At 41.4% G+C, this 21,910-nt stretch overlaps 1 protein-coding gene across 1 annotated transcript in view; it reads left to right on the top strand.

Annotated features, from left to right (window-relative positions):
- GPR50 (G protein-coupled receptor 50) overlaps window positions 1–10,916 on the top strand; it is a 110,291-nt gene extending 99,375 nt beyond the window's left edge. Inside the window, exon 2 of the mRNA XM_075260255.1 lies at window positions 9,973–10,916. Coding sequence (XP_075116356.1) covers window positions 9,973–10,838 — 866 coding nt within the window. The 3' untranslated portion in view covers window positions 10,839–10,916. The remainder of the gene's footprint in view (window positions 1–9,972) is intronic.
- The last annotated feature ends 10,994 nt before the right edge of the window (window positions 10,917–21,910 follow it).

The following is a 21,910-nucleotide window of genomic DNA, read 5'->3' as shown; positions in this document are numbered from 1 at the left end:
TGGCAAGGATCGCCGGCTCCTGGAGCATGCTCCAGGGCCGACGTCATGTTGCAGTGACAGCCGGGAGCCTTGTTAAAGGCTCCCAGCCGGTCTGCAAATTCTCTCTTTTGCAGGCTGGTGTATACAGCCTGCAAAAGAGATGATGCTTTTTTGCAATGCATTGCAATGCATTAGCATTGTAATGCATTGCATTAGTGATCAGACCCCCTGGGGTTCAACACCCCTAGGGGGTCTAATAAATGCAAAAAAAAAATAAAAAAAAAAGTAAAAAAAAATATAAAAAAATATAAAAAGTATTAAAAGTTCAAATCACCCCCCTTTCCCTAGAACAAATATAAAAGTAGTTAAAAACTGTGAAACATATACATGTTAGGTATCCCCACGTCCGAAATCGCCCGCTCTACAAATCTATAAAAATATTTTTCCTGTTCGGTAAACGCCGTAGCAGGAAAAATAGTCAAAAGTGCCAAACCGCCGTTTTTTCACTGTTTTAATTCTGATAAAAATTTGAATAAAAAGTGATCAAAGCAATAACATTTCCCGAAAATGGTAGAACTAAAAAGTACACCCGGCCCCGCAAAAAAAGACTCCCTATGCATCCCCGTACACCTATGTATAAAAAAGTTACGGCAGTCGGAATATGGCGACTTTTAGAAAAAATTTTTTTTAACACCGTTTTGGAATTTTTTTTAGGGTCAAAATGTAAATAAAACCAAATAAATTTGGTATCCCTGGAACCGTACCGAAACACAGAATACAGGGGACATGTCATTTTGGCTGCACAGTGAACGCCGTAAAACCAAAGCCCGTAAGAAAGTCGCAGAAATGCATTTTTTCTTCAAATCCACCCCATTCTGAATTTTTTTCCTGCTTCCCAGTACATTATATAGAATAATTAATGGTGGCATCATGAAGAAAAAATTGTCCCGCAAAAATTAAGACCTCATATGACTCTGGGAGCGGAGAAATAAAAAAGTTATGGGGTTTAGAAGGAGGGGAGTCAAAAACGAAAAACGAAAATCAAAAAATGCCATCGGCGGGAAGGGGTTAAGGACTCGTTAGAGTTATTTTAAGGGAGTAATGTTACCTGGTTCGTTAGTGTTGGTGTTACTGGTGGTTGACTTCATACTGAATGTTGCCTATATAATAAGCTTTTGCATTTAGATTATGTTCCTGTCTCGTATACTGTCTCTATCTGTAGTCCCATTTAGAGATGAGCGAACACTAAAATGTTCGAGGTTCGAAATCCGATTCAAACAGCCGATCACTGTTCGAGTGTTCGAAAGGGTTTCGAACCCCATTATAGTCTATGGGGGGAAATGCTCGTTTCAGGGGTATGCGACATTCGATCAAATTCTACTTACCAAGTCCATGAGTGAGGGTCGGGCTGGATTCTTCTCCCTGCGCAGCGTCCCCGCATCCTCTTCCGGCCTTGAATTCACTCTGCTAGGCATCGGGCCTAGGCAGAGCCGACTGCGCATGCCCGCACTACAAGCGGACATGTGCAGTCGACTCTGCCCAGGCCCGATGCCTAAGCAGAGTGAATGCAGAGCCGGAAGATGCCGCAGGGACGCTGCGCAGGGAGAAGACTTCTAAAGGTAAGAGAAGAACCAGCGTTGATTGGCAGAATGTATAGCATTCTGCCAATCAACGCTGGTTCTGCATCGAATCTTAAGTTCGAACAGCTAGTAGTATTCGATCAAGTACGAGTATTTCGAATACCGTAGTATTCGATCGAACACCTACTCGATCGGGTACTACTCGCTCATCTCTAGTCCCATTGAGTCTAGTGTGCTTTCTGTAGTTTCACTGAGTGCTGTGTTTTTTAATATTGGTTAGCGTCTGTATTGTTGTACACCAACTTTCCCAGATTCAGGTGTTGTGTTGGTCGAGGTTAGTATGTCGTGTTTCATCTCATCTTGATGTTGATATTGTTCTTGGAGTCAGACAGGGTGGTGTATTCACCTCACTACATTGTACCTGTTGCTTCCTTAGTCCATTGGTAGTAGAACCAGAAGTGGCCTGCAGGGGAACAAGGAGAGGTGAGTATTATTTTTTTTTTATTGTACATTTTAAAGTGGGGCCACAAGGAGGAGGCATAACAGTGTGCGGGTGCAAGGGAGATGACATGGAAACTAAAGGGGGGGCATTAATGGGGGTAGAGGCATGACTCAATTGGGGCCATCTGATCAATGATAGGCTCACTTGTAGGAATCCGCCATCTACCTTAATAATTAAATTGACAAATCAGGAATCAGTTTAGTTACTAAAAAAAGATAAAAAATAAATAATCAATGCACACTTGGCTTCTGCCAAAAGAGGCCGAACGTGCCAAATATTAATATTTTAGGGCAACATCCAGCCTAAAATATGCAGCATGACTAATCTACACTTGGCAGGCTGGACACAAATGAAGATATATCTGAATTAACATGGTCAACTGTCTAAAATAACAAAAACTGGCCATTCTTGTTCAAGGAAAATCTATTCTGCCTGGATAGCTTCATATTACGCTCAGTATGGTTTGGTGAGCCTTTACATGACACAGGTAATGATTTTGCAATTTTGCTGGGTGTAGTGTTATAAATGGTAACAGAACAGGCAGCAAATGTCACATCGGGGAGAAGCGACTTTTTATTTTCCTTCGAGGTGACTTTATAGTTAACGAGAAAATGTATTTTATTATAGTTAAAGGACAACAGTGACAGATGTGATAACTGATCCTCATTGAGGAAGATAAGCCAGCACCTTCACGGGTCTGATATTGACAGAAAGCAAATTGCCATCATATGTGTAATTGTTTTTTAGGCTTCTATTACTGAGGTCTCCTTATGCGGCCCTATCTGATACTGAACCTCTGTTATCTTCATCAGTACTCTGAATACCATTAGGCTCAGTCTATTAATATCCCAGTTGGATCGTAAATTGGATAGCAAAATTTACAAGTTAGTGAAAATGAAAGGCACACAATGATAAACTGTAGTAATTAACAGCAAATGTTTAGTAAGTCTTCCATGTTATTCCATTTGCTTATATCATGTTTACAGATGGAGCCAAGTCTAACGTGACGCTTATTAACAACACTGGCGCAGAGAGTTAATGAAACTTTTTCAATGGGTTTGGACATGTGTGTATAAATCTTATGTGCTGGATGGGCAACTTTCATATAGAATATTCCGTAGGATACAGTATCAGCTCACATATAGGCCTGCAATGTTCAGCTTAGTAACAACCAGAGTAAAAAAAATTTAGATTCTTATTAGAGATGAGTGAATTGAAGCTGACGAAATGGAATTCGATCCAAATTTCAGGAGATATTCGATTTGCAACAAATCTGTATTTCCTCACACTTGATGGTAACGACTCACATTTTTTCCTAAAATCAGCAGCCATCCAGCCCTGTGATGTCACAAGCCTTTAACCCCTTTGCGACCCACCCACAGCATTGAGAGTGGGTGTTAGCTGTAACGGACAGCTAACACTCTGCTTCATAACCTCCGGTCAGAGCACAGTTCCGATTGGGGATTTTAACCCCTTGGAAGCCTCGGACAAACATTATGACTTACAAAATGCTCACATTTTTTGTAAATCGCTGCATATATCACTACCACATTGCCTGGTTTACATCTGCGTTCGGTATTCCATTCGGGGAGTCCGCATGGGGACCCCCCGAACAGAATGGTGAACGCATTGACAAGCGTTGAGCACTGAAAGCACACAGACCCCATAGACTATAATGGGGTCCATATTTTTCCGTGAGGTCATGCAGAGAGGAATGTAGTTCATGAAGTACTTTCCTCTCTGCATGACCCGTGCGGACAGCGTGCAGAAAACCTACGGACCCCATTATAGTCTATGGGGTCCATGTGCTTTCATAAGCTCATCGCTTGACTATGCGTTCGGTATTCCGTTCGGGATACACAGATATGAACCAGGCCTTACACTATGAGGACAACTAATAAGGGAGTGATCTGCTAGGAAGTTGTGTAGCACCACCATTCTCAATTTCAGGTGGCAGTATTATTCAGATTTTTTTAAGGTCTTTTTTCTGTGCCCTTAAATGCGTATGTCCATGAGATTGAACCATTGGACTACTTCTACCAATCACTTGGAGTTATTGAAACTGCAGATTTCACCTATGGCTCCATATGAGCTCTTAAAGTCATCTTCCGTAAGCAAGTATTTGTACAAGGGAAGCAAGATGTGTCCTGCGGATTCCACCATACCATCTCCAATAAGTATCCTAAACCTCATAATAAAAATATTCTAAATGGTTATATTTAGCCAACAATATGGTATACTGAGACATAGCATTATGATTTATGCACATGTGCGGACCCGACTCCAGATGTTTCCACCATGGATTAAATACTTAAGTCCATATTTCATGGAATAGTTATCGGCTTGGACGTCTCTTTATTGTTAATGATTTACAGCAATATTTTATCAAAACTAGACGGCGACTTGTTGAAAATCTGTTTAGTCTGGAAATCTTTACAACAGTTGCCAAGGGAGGTGTTTTTTTTCTTTTTTAATCTTTATGATCTTTTTACAGTAATTGTTTCCCGAAGCAGGTTTTCTTCTATCTGAGGTTAGGATCACATCTACATTGGAGACGCCACCAAAGAAATCACTGAAAGTCGGCAGACAGAAAAGTCCTGCACAGAGCCCACCAGTTTCAAGATATAATGTCAGACACCCAAAGGACACCCAGCGGACCCCATTATAGTCTATAGCAGTGATGGCGAACCTATGGCACGCGTGCCAGAGAGGGCACGCAGAGCCCTCCATGTTGGCACGCGTGCGGTCGCCCGGATCGCTCACCAACAGGGAATCCGGTACAGGATTCCCCGTTGATGAGCGATCACTGCCTTCAGTTGTATGTGCAAATGCACATACAGCTGAAAGCTGTCAGGGTAGGCCGCGGATCGCGCGACCGCGGCCTACACTAGCTGCAGAGTTTGACCTCTGCCCCGACGCGGGCGCGATGACGTCATCAGCGCCGCCAGTGACAAGAAGGTGGATGCCGGCGGCTCTTCAGGGGTGAGTATGAGAGTGGCTCACTGTGTATATGATGTTGGGGGGAGCGCTTATAATACTTGGTGGGGTGTATGATACTGGGGGGAGTGTATAATACTGGGGGGGCTTATAATACTGGGTGGGGTGTATAATACTGGGGGGAGTGTATAATACTGGGGGGAGTGTATAATACTGAGGGGGCTTATAATACTGGGGGGAGTGTATAATACTGGGGGGGCTTATAATACTGGGGTGGCTTATAATACTGGGGGGTGTACTAAAGAGCATATAATACTGGGGGGGCCTATTTATAAGCACACAATACTGTGTGTGGATGCCACTGTGGAGCATATAATCCTGTGGGGGGGGACACCTACTGCGGAGCATATAACACTGGGGGGCTACTGTGGTACTGTGAAGAATATAATATTGTGTGGTGGGCCCACTGCAGAGCATATAATACTGTCTGGGGTCCCCTCACTATTTATATCACACAGTATCTGTTTTATAGCAGACGTGATATTAGTACAGGATGTAAGAATATTACACGGTAACTATAAAACAGATCCTGTGCGATGTAAATAGTGAAAATTAATTGTTCAAAGTACCAAATGCCGAGACCTTTACATTTCAGTACAACGTTGTTTGTATTATTGAAAGCTCTGTAAAGCCCCACATGACTGTAATTTTTGGTCAGTAACTGTCCGCAATTGTGGATCCGCATAGTATTAAGTCTATATTGTCGTGTTGGCACTCCGCGAAAATTTTGTGGGTTTTGGGTTGCAGTTTGGGCACTCGGTCTCTAAAAGGTTCGCCATCACTGGTCTATAGGGTCCATGGGTACCTGCTGTTGACAAGGAAGAGCTCAGCGCAAGTGAAGCAATGGCTATATTGCACTACTAAAACCCACCTTAAATTAGGCTAAGAAGGTTATTTTACTTAGTTTCCGTGAACCAAGTATCTGCTAATATGATTGATGCTAGTGTTGTACAATGATAAATAGGACCAATAGTTTTAAAAGTTTTACTTACAGGGGCTGGCACAAAGTCTATACTAGCACAAAGTCTATACTACCATGTTAGGGTCCTGAGGTAATAGTCCCAACTCCCACCACATGCTATTCATACCACTTATCTAGTCTATGGTACTGCTGGAAGGAAAATGGAAGACATGCACAGGCTGTGTGCAATAGGTTCCGCGCTCCACATCACGGCATTGTAAGTACAATATAACTACACAGTGCAGAGCAAGAGAGAAGGGGCACTCAAAGGCGGTCCTAACACTGTGGTGTCAATGGGGGGCATCGGTGGAGAGTTACAGGCAGCGGTACCTGGGCAGACATTAGTGCAGCCTTACACTCACTAACTTCACTGAAGCCGCTTGTCTGTGCCACCCCTTCAGAGACTCTGATCTGCTGCCAGAAGGAACCTGTGGCCCCATGCCAGGTGATCCACGGACTGGTAGTTGGGGGACCTCTGGTCATGTACCACACTACTCCATACAGTGCTAGCAGGGGAGTCAACACATCAATCTATTCCTTGCAAACCTTTCTGTTTCCTTTTCATTATGACTAAAAACAAGGTCTGCAGTGTCGAACTGGCCACCAAAGTGATCCAGAAGATTATCTGGTCAGCCTAAACTTTATTTTCTAAGGGTTATTTGAAGGTGGCCCCAAGGAGCCCCAGTATACACTAGAGATTTGAGAGTAAATTGATGTCAGGGCATGATCAACCACCTTAGTGTGGTTAGGGTAATCTGTGGGTCTCCTTGGTTTATGGGCCAGATGGAAGCTGCAATCTCAGTACTGATGCCCCTAAGGCTCCTGGGCCCCAATGCAACTATACCCTCTGCACCGCCTCCAGTTACACCCCTGTATACACTAGTTTTAAATGGTTCTAAAGCAATTTTTATTCATAGAACAATCTCTATAAAGAAAAGTCTTACTAACGTGCAACATCTGACCTTCCAGTTGTTTTCATGAATTTTATAACTAAGATTAGATGTCACCTATATAATATAAGTGCATCTTATCTGGAAGGTCTACATGCTTAAAAGAACTTGCTAGACATCCCTGTGACAAGGTAAGTGAGAAATATTAGTAAAGTGATGGATACACAGTGAGAAAAAGTCATTCAATATTCCTTGGAGTAAAAAAAAAACATTTACTAATGAGTGCTTTACCATTTAAGTTATCTTCGAAATTACATTTACTGCAAAGGTTGAGAATGGAATTGAACCCTTTACATTTTCAAAGAAGAATGAAATATTGCATCTCATATCATGGTTTGTTTTTCCTATTGGGAAACAGCAGCAGTCTTAGTATTTTGTTTTCTACATTATTCATATTAATAATTACATTCCATTTTATAGTGAGGGTTCACTTGTTTTTTTGTTTTGATTGAAAAATAATTACATTAAAATTAAAATTTAAATATAATAAAATAAAGTAAATATCTGCCCAGTTTGGTCAATATTCATATTCCCAGTGATGTTCCAACATTAAAATCATTGTTTCAGATATGAGGCATGACTATGTAGCGATAAAAAAAAATCCAGCCATGTGGAATTCCTACAAGTATTATTTCATGGCTTCCATCTTCCATCTATTTCTTCCTTATCCTCCTTTTCTCTTAAATCATTCTATTTTTATTCACTTGTCAGGTTGTGCAGCACTGGTACAAGAGACAAGATGTGCCATTTATTCTTGATCTGTACAGCAAAATTTGTAACAATTCAGATACATTTACCCTTCTTCTATTGAAGGTTTTTTTTTTAATATTTTGTACCCTATTGGTACCATTAGTATGATTTGATAGGACATGGTATTCTTCCTTTCCCATTACAGTAATCTCTTTCTATACAATCCCATGACCTTACAATTCTTTCACATTATAATGGGTTTTCCCTAGCTATAGGATACTGAGGAGACTTTGACGTTAGAGTGGCACCCATGACCATCTTACTCAATAACTATATTAGACGTTGTAATGCAACAAATTGCTAACCCATCATATGATCATCTTTAACTGTACATTAGCGGGGCACAAGATGTTCTTCAATGTACAAGCATTGAGCTACCCATAGTGAAGGTCAAAAGGGAGCATAGGATATTCACATTTCTAGATCAAAAAGATGATAGCCAAGTCCTTTTCTAAAGATTTAAGCCCTCACTTTAAAATAATGACTGGACACAAGAAGCTGTTGTGTGTGTGGTTGGTCTTGTTGGTCCATAGCGGGCGTGCTGGGAAGATATCAGATTTTATAAAAGTTGTATCTTTTTTCTAGTGAGGTCACTAATGGAAATGCAGAGGTCAAAGCCACAAAATGGTCTAAGAGCCTGTGGGGAAAATAGTCCCCTCCGCCCTACATGGGGATCCAGATTGAATAGGGGCTCAGGAGTTCAAGTTACCTGTGACCACTGTCTATAACAGGGGGTGATCACAATCTCATTGGAACATATTTTGTGCTTATAGATTCATATTAGAGATGAGCGAACAGTAAAATGTTCGAGGTTCGATATTCATTTTGAGTAGCCCTTCAATATTCGACTGCTCGAATCGAATATCGCACCCTATTATAGTCTATAGGGGGGAAATGCTCGTTTCAGGGGTAGGCAACGTTCGTTCAAATTATACTTACCAAGTCCACGAGTGAGGGTAGGGCTGGATCCTCCGAGAAGTCTTCTCCGTGCAGCGTCCCCGCGGCATCTTCCAGCTCTGAATTCACTCTGCCAGGCATCGGGCCTGGGCAGAGCCAACTGCGCATGCCCGCACTACAAGCGGACATGCGCAGTCAGCTCTGCCCAGGCCCGATGCCTGGCAGAGTGAATGAAGAGCCGGAAGACGCCGCGGGGAAGCTGCACGGAGAAGACTTCTAAAGGTAGGAGAAGAACCAGCGTTGATTGGCCGACTGTATAGCATTCGGCCAATCAATGCTGGTTCTGCATTGAACTTTTACATTCGAACAGCGAGTGGTACTCGATCGAGTACGAGTATTTCGAATACCGTAGTATTCGATCGAATACCTACTCGATCGAGTACTACTCGCTCATCTGTAATTCATATGGTAAAGAGATGGGCCCCATCTTGAGAACCTTCTTCATCATTAAGTATATGGAGCCATAAGCTTCATTTGTATTAGATATGCATCTCAAGTGATGAACTACGATCTCTCAAGATGTTCCCATAAACATTGATAAGTGTGTTCAGCCATAGAAGTGGATTTATCAATGATGAGAGGTTGTCGGTGATGTGAAAAAATGAGATAACTGTAGGAAATGTTTAATAAAAAGGAAGCTCTTAGACATTTCCTTCTGTGAAATCCACTCCTAGCTTTGGCTAAAAAAAATGCAGCAAAATCTGCAACGAAAACGTGGGACCTTAAAGGGGACCTGTCACCCAATCTGAAAAAGCTGATAGCATACACTGATACATGTTGTCTCCCTGGTGATTAGCTTATTTAAATCCCTTTAGATAGAGATATAAGACCGATTAGTATTGATGAAAATTGGGGTATATTAGCTGAGTGGGTGGTAACACTGTGGTTCCTCGGGGGCGGGTCTCTGTGTGCTGAATGTCATGCAGTGTTACTGTCGGGGTCAGACACCCCCATTAATCAGCTGATATCCCCACTTTGTACTGAGCCGTAAGCAGACAACTCCATATACTATGTGATTGCATGACCAACAGTGTATGGAGCTCTCCATCATGGGCTCCAAACACCTGACTGGTGTGAGTGCAGGGGACCAGACCCCCACTGGTCTGATGTAGAATCCCTATCTTTAGGATAGATCATCAATATCTGATCTGCAAAACCTATTTAATTCCCCAAGTTTACTTTCGGTTAACTAAATTTTCTTTTATAAAATGTTGTATGCCATATAGTATAAAATATATCTAATACTTCATTTTATTTTCTTCACCTTTAATTATGTTAATATTGTTTTTTTTCCAGGCAACATCTTCGTCGTCAGCCTGTCTATTGCAGATCTGGTTGTAGCAGTATACCCATATCCGGTTATTCTTATAGCAATTTTCCATAATGGATGGACGCTGGGAAATATCCATTGCCAAATCAGTGGATTTCTCATGGGACTGAGTGTCATAGGTTCTGTTTTCAACATTACAGCCATAGCCATTAACAGGTATTGTTACATTTGCCATAGCCTGCGGTACGACAAGCTTTACAACCATAAAAGCACACTTTGTTACCTCTGTTTAACTTGGATATTGACTATTATTGCAATAGTGCCAAACTTTTTTGTTGGATCTCTACAATATGACCCACGGATTTTCTCCTGCACTTTTGCGCAGACTGTCAGCTCTTCTTACACCATTACGGTAGTGGTGGTGCATTTTATTGTCCCTTTGGCTGTAGTAACGTTCTGCTACTTCAGGATATGGGTCTTAGTTATTCAAGTCAAGCACAGAGTACGGCAGGACTCCAAGCAGAAGCTGACACCAACAGATTTCCGGAACTTTTTGACTATGTTTGTGGTGTTTGTACTATTTGCTGTGTGCTGGGGACCTCTCAACTTCATTGGCCTTGCCGTAGCCATTAATCCTTTTCAGGTGGCACCGAAGATCCCAAAATGGTTGTTCGTGTTGAGTTACTTCATGGCTTATTTTAACAGTTGCCTAAATGCGGTCATCTATGGTCTTCTTAATCAAAATTTCCGAAAAGAGTACAAAAGAATATTGATGGCCTTGTGGACTCCAAGACTACTGTTTGTGGACACGTCAAAAGGAGGGACGGAGGGAGCTAAGAGCAAGCCATCCCCAGTGGTGACTAACAACAATCAGGCTGACATATATGTTTGAGGACATTGGATAGACATTCAATATGCATCTTCATTTAATCAAAATTCTTTTTAACATATTTCACCATGTGCCTGTTATCATGCACTTTGTCTTTACTCAAAATGAACAAAATATACAATATCGGATATACATGAATACGCTGTTCTTAATGGGAAGAAATACATTTACTACATTTTGCACTGTAAGATTTTTAATATCGTTTCCAATGGTTAGTGTTGATATCATATGGTTTAATATTTTTGAAAAAAATTGACATATTCAATGCAAATACAACAGTATAGTCAGTTCTTTGGGGAGAGTTTTATCTAGGATCACTTGTTATATTACAACAAGAAGGCACATTAGGGAACATATATTAAGCTGAATCAACTAGAATTTTGGTTTAGTTTAACCCCCCACCCCCACCAAATGATGTACATCCGGTGCACTGCATTTGGTGTGTTTCGATACCTTTTCTCCTCCCCAACAGGTGTCAAAGGACTGACTCTGCCTCTATAGCTATACCCGTTCCACAACCATGTGCCCTAAACTGTGCCAAGTAAACCAACCAATAGATGGCATGAAATTAGACAAAAGTGCCTAAACATGTGTCTAAAGATTTATTGATAAGCATGTGCTTATTCTTAGACTGTCTTGGCTAAATTTAGACCGACTATAGAATACGAAATCTAAGTAATATAAAAAATTGAGAGTCTTCAGTAGTTGATACCTTTTTAATGACAGATTGCAAGCTTTCTCGGCTGCTCGGGCCTCTTCGTCAGGCATAGTTAAAAAAGGGATCAACTACTGAAGACTCTCAATTTTTTATATTTTATATCCACTGGATAACACGGTACAAAGATATCTAAGTTGAATAAATGAAAAAAAAAAAAAAAAAAAAAACCCGTTTGATTCAGTTGACCCTAAACCATCTGTGATGTTGGGTTCTGGTGACAGTCTCCCTTTAAAAAACACAATTCTAACAAAAAACTTAAAACAAAATGCAGCTTGAAATAAAATGATGTTGTCATTTCTCATTAATGTGTCATTGTTTGTGGTTAGCAAAAGTCACAATTAGAGATGAGCAAATTTTTCAAAAATTTGATTCGGCAGCTCTGCCAAATTTTCTGATACGATTCAACCCAAATTAATTTGTGGCGTATCACGTTAAAAAACAGCTATTTTCTGGCTGCGGAGAACCTGTGTAGTGGTGTAGAATACTGAGCCTTGCAGTGGTTTATAGTGATGTCCCACTAGGGAACCTGAACCAGTGATGCACTGATCGCTGTTTCAGTATGTAGACTGCAATACACTTGCAGACACATAGACTGACTTCCTCACTTCTGGGCAAGATCAACCAAGTACTGGGGGCTACTAGCAGCCTGGGGAAACTGGCCAGACCCCAGGCTGCAGAAAATGCATAACGGCACTTGATTTCACAGCAGGGGGTGCCAAGAGGGACATGTAGCATGGCGGAACCCTTTGGATGCCAAAGTATTGTTTGACTGCAGCGTTTAAGGATTTAAAACCTGCGAACGGAGCTGTGCTGTGACCGGGGGTCATGGAGCAGGGTGTTAGCTGTCAGTTACAGCTAACACCCGCTCCCGATACTGTGGGTGGTCGTGAAGGGTTTAAAGGGCTGTCACATTATATCGGTGGCTGCTGATTAGCTGCATACATGTCATTGTGGGTGATCCCACTTTCCCAGATTTCCTTGCCCCATGTCCTAACGTGCAATAGCTATTTTATGAAAAAATTTGGATCGAATTCCACTTCGTCAGCTTCGATTCGCTCATCTCTAGTCAGAATAGAAAATAACAGCTATTACTGCCCTTATAGAGGATTTAGATTTGGTTTTCCAAGTCTATATACAGTGGGGCAAAAAAGTATTTAGTCAGTCACCAATAGTGCAAGTTCCACCACTTAAAAAGATGAGAGGCGTCTGTAATTTACATCATAGGTAGACCTCAACTATGAGAGACAAAATGAGAAAACAAATCCAGAAAATCACATTGTCTGATTTTGTAAGAATTTATTTGGAATTATGGTGGAAGTATTTGGTCACCTACAAGCAATCAAGATTTCTGGCTCTCACAGACCTGTAACTTCTTCTTTACGAGTCTCCTCTTTCCTCCACTTATTACCTGTAGTAATGGCACCTGTTTAAACTTGTTATCAGTATAAAAAGACACCTGTGCACACCCTCAAACAGTCAGACGCCAAACTCCACTATGCTGAAGACCAAAGAGCTGTCAAAGGACACCAGAAACAAAATTGTAGCCCTGCACCAGGCTGGGAAGACTGAATCTGCAATAGGCAACCAGCTTGGATTGAAGAAATCAACTGTGGGAGCAATAATTAGAAAATGGAAGACATACAAGACCACTGATAATCTCCCTTGATTCGGGGCTCCACGCAAAATCTCACCCCGTGGGGTCAAAATGATCACAAGAACGGTGAGCAAAAATCCCAGAACAACGCGGGGGGACCTAGTGAATGAACTGCAGAGAGCTGGGACCAATGTAACAAAGCCTACCATCAGTAACACACTACGCCGCCAGGGACTCAGATCCTGCAGTGCCAGACGTGTCCCACTGCTTAAGCCAGTACATGTCCGGGCCCGTCTGAAGTTTGCTAGAGAGCATTTGGATGATCCAGAAGAGTATTGGGAGAATGTCCTATGGTCTGATGAAACCAAACTGGAACTGTTTGGTAGAAACACAACTTTTCGTGTTTGGAGGAAAAAGAATACTGAGTTGCATCCATCAAACACCATACCTACTGTAAAGCATGGGGGTGGAAACATCATGCTTTGGGGCTGTTTCTCTGCAAAGGGGCCAGGACGACTGATCCGGGTACATGAAAGAATGAATGGGGCCATGTATTGTGAGATTTTGAGTGCAAACCTCCTTCCATCAGCAAGGGCATTGAAGATGAAACGTGGCTGGGTCTTTCAACATGACAATGATCCAAAGCACACCGCCAGGGCAAGGAAGGAGTGGCTTTGTAAGAAGCATTTCAAGGTCCTGGAGTGGCCTAGCCAGTCTCCAGATCTCAACCCTATAGAAAACCTTTGGAGGGAGCTGAAAGTCCGTGTTGCCAAGCGACAGCCCCAAAACATCACTGCTCTAGAGGAGATCTGCATGGAGGAATGGGCCAACATACCAACAACAGTGTGTGCCAACCTTGTGAAGACTTACAGAAAACGTTTGACCTCTGTCATTGCCAACAAAGGATATATAACAAAGTATTGAGATGAAATTTTGTTACTGACCAAATACATATTTTCCACCATAATTTGCAAATAAATTCTTACAAAATCAGACAATGTGATTTTCTGGATTTGTTTTCTCATTTTGTCTCTCATAGTTGAGGTCTACCTATGATGTAAATTACAGACGCCTCTCACCTTTGTAAGTGGTGGAACTTGCACTATTGGTGACTGACTAAATACTTTTTTGCCCCACTGTAGCAGACTTGTAGTAAGAAGATAAGGAAAGTATCAGTGCATACCAATCCTGCAAAGTAAGCATGCTTCCGGCAGTCCTAATCTGGGACAAATTTTACTTATTTCTGCTTGTTGCAATTGCGGTCCTCACTGACAACTGCAGCTCTGGTTGTAAACTGATGACAATGCAGCAGAATTCTAGTGTAAATTGAACTAAATAAGACTTGGTTCACATCTGCGTCAGAGTCTCTGCTGCAGATTCCTTTTAAAATCAGTGGAGAGGAAAGTCTTGCAAGGACGACTTTTCTCTCCATAGGCTTCAGTATAAAATAGGTGGAAAACGCGTGGGTCTAAAGGATGGAAACTCGAATGCTAGAGTGAACCTAGCATAACTTATGTACATGCTTTACACTTCATTTTCTAAGTGTTTTAAACACTTAGTAACACTACGTGCTTAGTCTGGCAAGTGGGTGGGGCTTATTAAATCAGGAGTGGTCAAGGTTTTAAGGGGTGGGGCTTAACGGTGCTTAAAATAAAGAACCAAAACTAAGCCAATAGTCTAATCTGTATAAAATGGATAAACCATATTTATCTGTTACCATAGACACAATGGAGTAATTAATAAAACATAGATACAAATATACGCACAAAGTATATACAGTATATACACAGTACCTGCCTCAGCCCATAACTATGATATTTGTTAAGCAGAATATTGTAACTAACCAGAAGCCATCAAATTGAAGTGGAAAAAAATGAATAAAAATACAGATACAGCAAAATTTATGTTCCTGGACACTTTTTTCTTCATTTTGCTTTTAGGCACATTGTAATAAATTGCATGTATATGGAGTTTCTTAAGTTTTGCTGTGTCAGTTGTTAGCACCAAAATAGATAATAGAGGCTTGAGAAAAGAATGTGTTCATTTAATTAAAATCATAACCATAGTTAATGTGATTGGGGCTCCAATATATATATATATATATATATATATATATATATATATATACAGGTTAGAAGATGCAACCGTAAACGATAACACAAGTGTCAGGTTATCTGTGACTGGTTAACCACAATATCTCATTGCCCCATGTGACCCTCGTGAATATGAAATTGGGGGAGATTAAGTAGGGATGAGTGAATTGGTTCATACTAAATTTTCCAAAAAGTTTGGGTTCAATTTTTGGGTTGTCCATAACCGCAAACCACTGTTATATTCCTGGGTCACTTCATACTCCAGAGTATAATGTAACAGAAGTATACCTACTCCTCTCTCCTGGACTGTCATGGTACCTGGTATAGATCCTCATGCACTTTAATCCTCTACCATCCCCCTGAAAGACATCAGTGGCCCCATGGACTGCTGAGGGCACAACAAGGTCATGACAAGAATAGCAAAAAGAATACAGCACCAAGTGCCCAATGGTGTGGAATTGCAAGGTAATAATGGTGTTGGACATAGTGAAAATATTCTCGCCTTATTCAGTTATGAAAAGATTACAGCTGCTGAAACAGCGTATCGTACACTTCTGTATGGAATGGGACTCTCATAGCAGCTGGGCGCCTCCTTATGTGGTTAAAATCGCCTCACGTCCTATCCAAGAATTTAGGGGATGAAATCCCCAAGAAAACACAAGGGTAATTAGAGCTTGTCCAGCAACACACTACGCGTTTCAAGCAAAACAAGACCCCTTTTCAAGTATATAAAAATAGTATATTTTAGTACCTAAACAGAACTCCACACCAGCTCCTTGCCTCTCACCCAGCCAAGCCATGCCTGATGATGGGCAAGCACCCTGAAACAATTGTCTGCAGGCAGGGATCTCATTTTGCTTACACCTGTTAAAACATTGGACATTAACTTAGATATAAAGTATCACTAGATGTACTTTTTTTAAAAAAAACAAAAAATGAGCATACTTCTAACTAGAAATAAGAGAACTTTGTTAGTACAAGTTGGCATAGATATACAGCCTATCATGTTTGAACAAAAGTCAACAGTCATCTTCTAACACGGTTAAAAACATCTCGTTATGAGCAAGATTAAACATGAAGGATGCAAGTGTTTCTTATTAGCTGCAACATTGGTACTTACAGATGGAGCCACGCAAACTAGAACTTCTGCAGTTGATAAAATCACTGCAGTATGATATCACAGAAGACAACAAGAAACTATTTCAAGAGGGCCTTTCATGTCCTCAGGCACATGCACTGTATTCCATGCACAGTCAGCCTTCCCGTTATGTGTCCCCGAGCTGGAGATATTGGGGCTGTTACCGGATGTCTGCTCACTGTCAAAAGAGCATTCCTGATAGTCTAGATGGGCTGTGAGGAACGCCCCCCCCCCCCACCCTTACAGTACTTGTCCATAGCCCTGTATTGTCAGAGGGGGCACAGTCATGATGTTAAGCTGTGAGGAACCCCTAGCCCAGTTAGACTGTTAGGAACGCCCTTCTGACAGTGGGCATACATCGATGCTGTTATAATGGCACCGATATTTACATCCCTGGGGCACATAATAGGAAAGCTGCCAGTACGCTGAATTCAGCACACTGTCGGCTTTCTAGCAGTATAAAAAAACTGCACATGCCTGAGGACATGAAAAGTCCTCTTTCAGAAAAAAAAAGGTCATTGAAAAATGTTTCCAACAACTATTGGTTTCTGTCATCTTTGATGCCATGCTGCAGTAGTTTTACCAACTGCAGAAGTTTGGGTTAACCCTGTTGCATCTATTCAGGTTATAGAGCATGTGATTCTGGACCAAAATGTACTGAACTTTATTTAAAAATGTAACTTTTATCTGCTTGAAAATCTGAACATTGTTACACTGAGCAAGCGGCTAACTGAATGAGTCAGGGATATTTCTAGCTTCAGCATGCCCTGTATTTGCAGTGCAGCATATACAGGTGAAACATATGTTCATGGTTTCAGATCACCACTAATCAGTGGGAGTGCCAAAGTGGTAAAGATACTCAAAGTACAAGACATGTTCAGCCAGGAGCAAAGGTTAGTAACCTGCTGAAGTACTTGAGGGCACTTACTGTAATGGGGCCCAATAGTGCACACCATGTCATAAATAAGGTGCTTCCTCCAGGGTCCATGAACCTAAACAATAATTCACACCAGCTCCTTGCACGGGTAGAATTCTGACATTTATGCCAGAAAACTGGTCTGAACAGGGAGTTCTCTATTAAAACAAGGTTTGAATACTTTCTCCTAATCTACTGATTTGTTGGGGTCTTAGCATTTGGACCCCATGGGTGTTAAGATGGGAATACTCCTTAAAGTTTATATCAAGAATTTCACATAGAGGAGTGATCCAATAGTAACCTTGTGGTGATCTGATGTATAAGATTGAGATTTATGATCAATAAAAATTGTAAATCTGGCACTGAAAAAATACATAAAACATGTCATATGTGATCCAAGAAAACACAACAAGATATTGATTCTTTAAAGTTGACTATTCAGATATTCTTCATGGTCAGATTTTTTGCAATACATTATACCTGCGCTTCTATCATAAAGCTGGTTAATAATGTGAGAACATAAAAACATTTTGTAGCAAGAAAACAAGGAACATAGTATTAGGGGTTGCAGCAAGATGCAGGCGATAATGGAAATGTGAAGAACCTAAGATGTGTGGAAAACTCTGAAGAAACTTGTGGCTGGACCAAACTGAGAAGATGAGGAATCAACATCTATAATCCAAGGAAACATCACTGGAAGTGCTCTTGATGCGGTGTCTTTTCTGAGCCCAGATAAATCTAAAAAGGGCAGACTATAGTGCCCTAAGGTCTTCGAGGGGAGCCGGCACCAGTAGGGTTTCAAACTGGTACACAATATTAAATTTGGGGCGGATTGACATCTTAGCAATTTATATGTGTCCTGACAAGAATAGAGGGAGACCTTATTATCCTCAAAGTATTGATATGAGACGTAGTTCTTCTCTTGTGTGAGGTTTTTTGAGTATTCGCTCATTCAGCCTCCACTGACACTCTGTTGTAGGGACCACTGTGGACTACACAGCGTCTTAAAATTGACGAAATTTTTTTTTTTGATCCAATATGGTGGGGTGAAAGACTAACTGTTGCTGCAGAATTTGATAAGCCCAAATGGACTTCCACTTTGTCTGAAGGATTCAAATTATATAAAGTTGTAATTAGCCGTTCCCCTGTAGGAAGGACCACGTCACCAGCCAGAGGAAGACAAACACACCAACGTACAGGAGTGACTTTTTTCATTGTCTTGCAGGCTTTAAAGAGTACCTTTCATGTCCTCTGGCAACTGCTGTTATATATACTGCTAGAAAGCCAACAGTGCACTGAATTCAGCGCAGTATTGGCTTTCCCGTTATGTTCCCGATGCAAGAGATATCAGTGTCCTTACTGATATCTCTTCACCATCAGAATGCATTCCTGACAGTCTAGTTGGGCTGTGAGGAGCGCCCCTCCTGATAGTACTCATCCATAACCCTTTACTGTCAGAGGGAACGTTGCTCATAGCCCAGCCATGACACTGAGCGGTGAGGAACGCCCTCCAGTACTAGTATATGGGCGAGCACAGTTGGGTGGGGGGAACGTTCCATACAGCTTAGAGTCATCACTGGGTGGTAAGGAATGCCATCTCCTATAGTACAGCACTATGGACGAGTACTGTCAGGAGGGGCATTTCTCACAGCCCAGTTAGACTGTCAGGGATGCCATTCTGACGTTGTAGAGATATCAGTAAGGGCACCGATATCTCCAGCTCCAGTGCACATAATGTGAAAGCTGAAAGTAATTCAAGTAATTCAATCCTGATCTGAAGTAATTCAATTAATCTGAAGGATGATTCTCCACAGGTCATACAGACCATGGTGCCATATCAATTTACAGACATCCCTAGAAATCTGAGAGCAGGCCACGGGGGATTTACGTGTTAAGGAGTGTTGGTCCATGCGTTCCGAAAAAAAAACAAAACATTAAAGTCACCTAAAAACATTGGAGCTTGGGGAGTCAGGATTATATAGTCAAGACTTTGGAAAAAAAATGAATTTGCCTAGTGTTGTGTTAGTACACATTACATAGGGTAAGTGGTTACTCCAGAGTACCATGGAGTATAATGTAGTGGCCATGTGGGTCCAGTTTAGAGGGGGTCACTAAGAAGGGGCGTGTGCTGGAGAACAGAATAGCTGCTCCTGCCCACTTCCTATCCTGAAACGCAGAGTACATTGTCAGGTACTACCCTCGAGCAAATTTGAAGGCGCTAGTCTGGTCAAAGTGGGTCTGTAGAAGGAAGACCACAACAAGTTTAGCAATTTTAAGTTTACGAGGGGCTCGTCACAGTTTGATATCATATATCATATCATATATATGTATAAATATTAGAGTTGAGGCCCTTGATGTTTAGTGTAAAACTGTTAAAAATATTGGGGGGAGGGCATGTTAGGCGGAGCAGGTGGGTACTCACTTCCATTTGCAAGGGAGGCTTTGCATCTAGGTGGATGAGCAGGGAGCAAAGATAGTATTTGCAGAATATTTAGGGGGGTGGAAGACAATATGAGGAGACACATGTAGACCTGGGCACATTAATACACACTAATATAAACTGCAATATAACTGGAGGTTATGTCAGTCTCAGGAGATTAAGAACCACGAGAGAGAAAAAAGACAAAACACCAGTGTACACAGTGGAGATATAAAAATGTCTGAAAGTAGGGGGAGGGACCTAAGGAAGCCAAAATAAAAACAAGGAGTAGGGAGAAAAGAGGAAAACAAAGAAAAAAAGAAACGGTAGCGTGATTGCAGTATATGACTAGTGAGCTAGGTAAGTCTGCGCTCAAATAAGAGAAGGAAGGCAGTTGTGCCAATTAGTAGGGTGCATCTATTAAGGTGAAAGCTGATGGCATGGAAGTCCTCTCAGGGAGCAGGAACAGATTCAGATGGGATGGACCGCTGCCAGGATCTATTTCCAGGAGGGGATGCTGCCAAGAGGAAAGCAGTCATCTTTCCAGATGTGCACATCAGGCTACAGGAGACCCAACGTTTTTGCAACAAAAACTCGGATGGTTGCAGAGCAACTGTATCTTCTGACCATGAGTGAGAATGGGAATCCCTACTGACAGGGTGTAGCATGTTCCTGGAACGGAAGCAATAGTGGGCTCAGGTGTCTCCTTTTTTTTGCAAGGTATACCATGATAACTCCTGAAACATTTATAACTCATGGCAGTTTTCTAGTGAGAGTTGTGCAGGAATTCTTTGCCAGTTACCGTCTGGCGTACATTTCCATCCTGGTGTATGAGCATGGATGTGATTTACTGACACATCAGGTGTACTTTACAGATGGCATGGAAGTGTACTTTGGAGGTGTGCTTTGCACCTGTCGATTCTTTTATCAAGACTGGCATACAAAACACCAGCCTTATTAAATATACCCCAATATATCAAAATTCATGCATGCTGAAATGGATGGATTTGTTCAGGAGCCCAGTTGATATTACCGTTAGACTTTTCTTTACTACAAAATAGTTGCCTGTGAGTTTGCGGTTATTGTGGTCAACTGCCCAGTCTGCAAAAATGGAATGAATACATTTAGACCATCATTTGTTAATATTTCCATATTACTTGAATATGTTATTCGAGTTGCAAAGTCCTTTTGACCGTGTGACATTCTCCTTGAAGAGTTTTAGTTACATGTCTCCTGAAAAGTGATGATCCAGTATCTGGATAAATATATATTGCAACATGCAAATGTGCCCTTAATACAGTTATGACAGTTCCCATTACCAGGCAGAAGGTCGCCTTCTCCTTTCCACTTCAGGTAAGATCCATATTTTTGTATTGACTTTGGCTTCTGCAATTTTGGAAGAAAGATTAATAAGTAAAATGCTCCCATAGATCACTGCATGTATATATAAATTTCTGTTGAAGTAATCATTTGTTTCTAGTGTTCTTCTTACAGGAGCAAGAAGAACTTCTGCATTGCCCTGCACCACCTCGACCATATTCAAATTCTTGTAACCAGGGATGCAGGGAAGAGATCAAATTTTGGAGGGGTTGGAAGGAGGTGGGGTGCTATATGCAGAGTACCACAAAAAAATTTTCTGGGGATGGTGGTGCTGTTTGAAACCCTGACAGTGAAAATCATATAATAAATCTTGGTGCCTCGTAGGATGAATGGCAGGCTCAATTAGGAGCCCTCTGATTCAGTTGCAGCTCTTACCCGGGTACCATCCCATGAAGTGGATCGTAGTGCGTAATGGAGAGGCGCTGGAGAAAAACTTGGAAATAAGATAGCTACTGATATGACTAAACCAAGTCTCCAAAAACGAGGAGAAGCATGAGAAGGTAAATCGTGTACGAGTTTATTGGTTCCAAGGGCATACAAGGCAATGTGTTTCAACACCAAACGGGTGTCTTCATCAGGCCAGTATTGGATAGTGCTGGTGAGCTTGGGAACCCAAGAATCTTCTTCTTGCTTCTGCTCCTTTTTGGATACTTGGTTTAGTCATACCAGTAGCGCTCTCCTATTTCCCGTTTTTTCTCCAGTACCTCTCCACAGTTAAGATTGTTGTATATTCCATCTTGTGCTGTATTAAAAAAAAAAAAAACTATTTTCCAATAGAATCCTTCCAGTGAAGAATATTTCTCCTCCAGTAGGCACT

Source organism: Leptodactylus fuscus, chromosome 11 (assembly GCF_031893055.1).
Source record: "Leptodactylus fuscus isolate aLepFus1 chromosome 11, aLepFus1.hap2, whole genome shotgun sequence".
Lineage (NCBI taxonomy): Eukaryota > Metazoa > Chordata > Amphibia > Anura > Leptodactylidae > Leptodactylus > Leptodactylus fuscus.
Note: the sequence above shows the minus strand (reverse complement) of the source record. Positions and strands in the feature narration are given on the sequence as shown.